We start from the raw sequence: 5,859 nt of genomic DNA, 5'->3' as shown, positions 1-5,859 counted from the left end.
ACTTTCTAGTCCTGCAGGACCGCCGCCGGTTCAGTGGCTGAAGAGCGATCCACTTTACTCGGTCGAGCGCATACTGGATTATCGTGCCCGCCGCCTAGGAAGACGCCGTAAGGGGCTGGTGCACGAGTACCTCGTCAAATGGACCGGGTATTCCAATGAACATAATAGCTGGGAGCCAGAGAAAAACTTTACGCCCGACCTTCGCCCCGAACTTCAAGCAGTTAAGGCTCGTGCCACTAACGCTGCGAGGACGCTGCGTCCTGAGGGGGGATAGTTGTTGTGGTACACTTGCATATTAACCCTCGGATCTTTCCCCAATTCTCTGGCACTTTGCCGCTTCGCTCTTATTTGGTTAACCATTGGGCACTTGCCTATCTCTTGGGCGCTGGCCCACCTTTAAGCGGGCACTTGCCTGTCTTTATCACGCGTGAAACTGGATTATAGCGCTCTTGCTATAATCGTGACACTTGTCACTGGTAGACCCACTTGGGTTACGATTGCACCGATTGGTGATAATTCGCGTTGACGACTATATCTTCGGACCGTACAGACTTCTGTACGGGTCGTCCTAACGCAGAGGCATTTAGCCTCTTCTCATTCACTAATCGGTAGTTTTCACTACCACCTAAACAGTGGAGGTGGATACAACAGTTCTATGGATACCTTTTTTGGTCACAGAGTTAATACGCTACCAATGTAACAGTCTACTGTTTCTCTACTTGTCAGTCCCTTATGTCCGGTCCAATTCGCCGTTTACAACACTGCATGTACATTGCGACATGCGCTAAACGACCTGTAAACAGCTTCGACTAAACTGCTTCGAAGCTAATCTCACATTCCATTATGCCACTGCACTGCTTTACTCTCCAGCCTGGCCACAACCTTTTCCGTGCAAACGTACTTGAGCACCTTACAATCCAACACCATACGGGCTTTGAAAACGCGGGCAGCTGCTTCACAAGGACCCCCCTCTTTAAGCAGCCCCTCGTTAAGCAGCCCCTCGCACAAATGTGTCCGGTCGTACTGTGCCGAATAAAGTCTACGTACATGTCGGCCCAAAAGTCAGGAGCGAATTTTACCGCGCAGATGCGCGCGTGCGATTCTCAAAATGCGCCTGTACAAGTGTATATAAATTTTCTTGGTGGAAAAGGACCAGGTGCGCCAGCGCGTTGCGCAGGTGGGCATGTTGGCCATAGCCGCACGCGGCATGCAGGCTGGACTATTGCACCGAAAGCCAACGTCGTAGCTTGCAACTCTGGGCTCGTGAAACTGCCGCGGAAGATGAAGCGCTGGCGAAGAGGCAGTTGTATGCAGCACCTTGTTCAGAGTAAAGTCAAATTACAAAGTTGCGCAAAGTATAACATACATAAACTTAATTAAACATAAGAACAGATAAGACGTTTAGAGCCTTGTCGGTGACATGGACGCCGCTGTTGGCTTGGAACAGCTATTTGCTGTGCATAGGGACGTGCCCGCGTTAGCCGTGTTGCAACAGCTCAGGATGGATTTCAGCCAGCAACAGCCTCAAGAGCTGCTGCACAACCACCGGGAATGTCTTCAGTTGGGCACGTGTAGTTTTGGTCGGCGGGGTCGAGCATCGTACGCATTGCGCACAGAAACCAAGGTCCAGCGTTCTGTCACATCGCCAACATATCCGGTACGCGGTGGCAGGCTTGCCGAGCACGAAATGAAGGGGGGGGTCGCATCTCACCATTCAACTAAGCATGCATGTGCTCGGTTGAATGCACGCTACCGAGCTACCAAGTTTACCCCTATCAGGATGTTTGTTTGCATATCCCCCCAAGCGAGAGGGCTTGCACCTATGCTGATGTTCGTTCCAAGAAGTGAACTGAGGACTGATGCTACGGTGAAAGATTTGCACGTAAACTCGCCCGTGCAATAAAACGCCCTGTAACTCGCTTACGCTAATCCCACATTCCAATATGCCACTGCACTTTCCTCTCCAACCTGGCCACATTCTCTTCCTCGCAAACGTACTTGGGCACCTTACAATCCAACACCATACGGGCTTTGGAAACGCGGGCAGCTGCTTCACAAGGACCCCCCTAGCAGCCCCTCGTTAAGCAGCCCCTCGCACAAATGTGTCCGGTCGTACTGTGCCGAATAAAGTCTACGTACATGTCGGCCCAAAAGTCAGGAGCGAATTTTACCGCGCAGATGCGCGCGTGCGATTCTCAAAATGCGCCTGTACAAGTGTATATAAATTTTCTTGGTGGAAAAGGACCAGGTGCGCCAGCGCGTTGCGCAGGTGGGCATGTTGGCCATAGCCGCACGCGGCATGCAGGCTGGACTATTGCACCGAAAGCCAACGTCGTAGCTTGCAACTCTGGGCTCGTGAAACTGCCGCGGAAGATGAAGCGCTGGCGAAGAGGCAGTTGTATGCAGCACCTTGTTCAGAGTAAAGTCAAATTACAAAGTTGCGCAAAGTATAACATACATAAACTTAATTAAACATAAGAACAGATAAGACGTTTAGAGCCTTGTCGGTGACATGGACGCCGCTGTTGGCTTGGAACAGCTATTTGCTGTGCATAGGGACGTGCCCGCGTTAGCCGTGTTGCAACAGCTCAGGATGGATTTCAGCCAGCAACAGCCTCAAGAGCTGCTGCACAACCACCGGGAATGTCTTCAGTTGGGCACGTGTAGTTTTGGTCGGCGGGGTCGAGCATCGTACGCATTGCGCACAGAAACCAAGGTCCAGCGTTCTGTCACATCGCCAACATATCCGGTACGCGGTGGCAGGCTTGCCGAGCACGAAATGAAGGGGGGGGTCGCATCTCACCATTCAACTAAGCATGCATGTGCTCGGTTGAATGCACGCTACCGAGCTACCAAGTTTACCCCTATCAGGATGTTTGTTTGCATATCCCCCCAAGCGAGAGGGCTTGCACCTATGCTGATGTTCGTTCCAAGAAGTGAACTGAGGACTGATGCTACGGTGAAAGATTTGCACGTAAACTCGCCCGTGCAATAAAACGCCCTGTAACTCGCTTACGCTAATCCCACATTCCAATATGCCACTGCACTTTCCTCTCCAACCTGGCCACATTCTCTTCCTCGCAAACGTACTTGGGCACCTTACAATCCAACACCATACGTGCTTTGGAAACGCGGGCAGCTGCTTCACAAGGACCCCCCTATTTAATCGCACAAATGTGTCCGGTCGTACTTCGCGAATAAAGTGTTCGTACATCGTCCTAAAAATCAGGAGCGAATTATGCCGCGCAGATGCGCGCGTGCGATTCACAAATTACGCGTGTACAAGTGTATATATTTTGTTGGCGAAAAGGCCGAGGTGCACCAGCGCGTTGCGCAGGTGGGCATGTTAGAAACAGCCGCACGCGGAATGCAGGCCGGACTATTGCGTGGCTGCTTTGCAGTAACAAAAGCACCGAAAGCCAACGTCGTAGCTTGCAACTCTGGGCTCGTGAAACTGCCGCGGAAGATGAAGCGCTGGCGAAGAGGCATTTCTGAAGTCAAAGAGCCCGCCACCGGATTAGTTGGGGCGAGCATCCGTATGATGCGAAGGGCTCACTTACAACCTTTGTAACGCTCTCAGCCTAAGCGAGCCCCACGCACCACGCACGAACGAATTTAGGCCCTTTTCGGTGATATCCAAATTTTTTGGAAGCACGATCGCGTCCCGTTTTATTGTAATAATTGTCCGGGTTCCTGAATCAAGGACTTATCACGAGTATCCGTTAGCATTATGTTTCCTCTCGTACCTGGCGGCTTGCCGTGGGGCCAAGACCCGCCTACTTCGCCTCCTCATCGATTCGTTACCGTTACGCCTGTGCGTGACGATCTCATCGTCCCGCCGTTACACCTGCCGCTTGTACGTTTGGTTTGTTTTCGATGGATGTCCGACCGCTTAGTGGCTATACTATCACCGCAGGTCTTTCCTGGTAATTCTCTCCCTGCCATGCCTCCGCTTGCTGCGGGCCCTATCCATCTCCCGAGGTCTGTGCCGCCGCCTTTGGACCCTGTCGCGGCTCTGTATTACTCTGAGTTTACCGGGGACGTGTCAGTGCGGCCGCCGCTCACAGCCGCCTTGCTCTCCATCTACCAGGTGCACCAACGTCAGTGGGTCTCTGAAGGCGGGTTCAAAGTGCTGCACGAGAATTTCATGCCTGGTTGCAGCGCCAGTCTCTCGGGCTCACCTTGCTCACCTGTAATCCTATGTCCATTGTTTCGTATCTGAAGATGTTGTAGCGCCTTATAGCGTTACAGAGCCAAATCGCAAAGCGATGAAGACGTGATTTGATTAAGACTGATCTATGAACAGTCTATGAATACTTTAAGATTAGTAAGTGTTTCCTAATTAAGGATTGACACTCTTTCAGGGTTCCTACCCTAACCGAACAGACACCCCGGTCTAACCAGCCGTCAGGTGGTCCAAAGGGACACTCCATGACAGAAGTCGTTGCGGCAGGGAACGAGCCGAAACGGAAACCTGCGTAAACGGAAACCTGCGTAAATAGGTTTCGTCACGCTTTCCGCAGCGAAGCCCAGATTGGCGGAAATGCGGAAAGAGAATCCGCATTTCCGCATTTGCTATACGGCGGAAATTCAAAAGCAGATTCCAGGCATGCGTTTGCCATTTAAAGACTGCGTTTTACACTAAGGAGTTATTAGATTAAGTCAAATGTCAACAACCACTGGGTCCGACCTGGGGGGTGCCGAAGTCATAGAGATTGACTGTGTTTCTGCTCAGAAGAAGGGTGGAAGGCCAGTTGACGACGTTTTGAAACATTTTGATAGAGGTACTTACGACAAAAGCAAGAATTGCTATGCCACCTGCAAGGGCTGCCGTCGCCACTGGAAACGGGCGCGCCTTCCTGAAATCCGGTTACACCTTGCCAAGGAGTGCACTGCCATTGCGCCTGAGGTCAGCGCGTTTTACAAGGCCTTGTTAGCTAAGGATGCAGCTGCATCCTCTTCTGAGGTCGTCACGGCCAAGCGGGCCTGCTCAGGCCTGGGGTCTCAGGGTTCAAAGAGAGGCGGGCTGCTTTAAGGGGGCAGGGTGAACACCGTCAAGGGTGTGGGCACACAATAGTTGATCGCTTGGCCCCCGCCACCCACAGTAATACGTTTAGATGGCTCTACCTTCGAGCACGATTGGAATCAACCAGATTCTAGATCCCACCGGACAGAACCGCACTGCCACAAGCTGGTTTCAGACTGTCCAAGTTATCGCCACACTGAGAAGAGCTAAAAAACATCGTTACATATTCATTTTATAGTTTTCGCAGCTTTCCGCAGTTTCCGCAGCCTTTCCGCAAAGGGCCTCCCGATTACGAAAAGTTTACGCAGACCTGCCCTACCACATAGACTTGCCCGGTTATCGGGCAATTGTGGCCGTTAATGGGGTACGCGGAGACCGGTTACCAGGTGGATGGTTACCGGGGGTCGTTAATGGGGGTGGTTACGATTGGGTTACCAGGTTGATCGTTACTGGGCAGTAACCGGGGCTGGTTACCGGTTTGAAGACTATCGTTTTTCGCATTAATTCACAGCAGCAAGGACAGCCCTCTATGGCCGGTACTCAGCTCAGTGTCTTTTTTTAAAGTAATATATTCCTTAAAAGTAATAAACAGGCCATTTTGGCGTTTGGAAAAAAGGAATTAACTGAGGCCGATCCTCAAAGCCCTCAGCACTCCTCCTCTGGCGATCTAAGTGATGCCCAGCACTGTGCTGCGTAAGCATGATGCTGCGTTTGCGGCGGTCCTGGATGATGTCCATGCCGAGGTAGTAGCGCGCCTCTCCAAGGTCTCGTACTGCGAAGCAACCAGCTATGGCCGCCTTGGCGGCCGCGACCAATTGCAGGTTGTGTGCCGC

General features: G+C 51.9%; 1 protein-coding gene across 1 annotated transcript; it reads left to right on the top strand.

The window, feature by feature from the left end:
• Positions 1-4,666: 4,666 nt before the first annotated feature.
• VOLCADRAFT_93475 (uncharacterized protein) lies at positions 4,667-5,035 on the top strand (the record flags this gene model as incomplete). Its single annotated transcript, XM_002952720.1, has 1 exon — positions 4,667-5,035. One exon carries the CDS (start codon positions 4,667-4,669, stop codon positions 5,033-5,035), a length of 369 nt encoding a protein of 122 aa, XP_002952766.1.
• Between the last annotated feature and the right edge of the window lie 824 nt (positions 5,036-5,859).

Source organism: Volvox carteri (assembly GCF_000143455.1).
Source record: "Volvox carteri f. nagariensis unplaced genomic scaffold VOLCAscaffold_31, whole genome shotgun sequence".
NCBI lineage: Eukaryota > Viridiplantae > Chlorophyta > Chlorophyceae > Chlamydomonadales > Volvocaceae > Volvox > Volvox carteri.
This window is presented reverse-complemented; position numbering and strand designations above follow the sequence as displayed.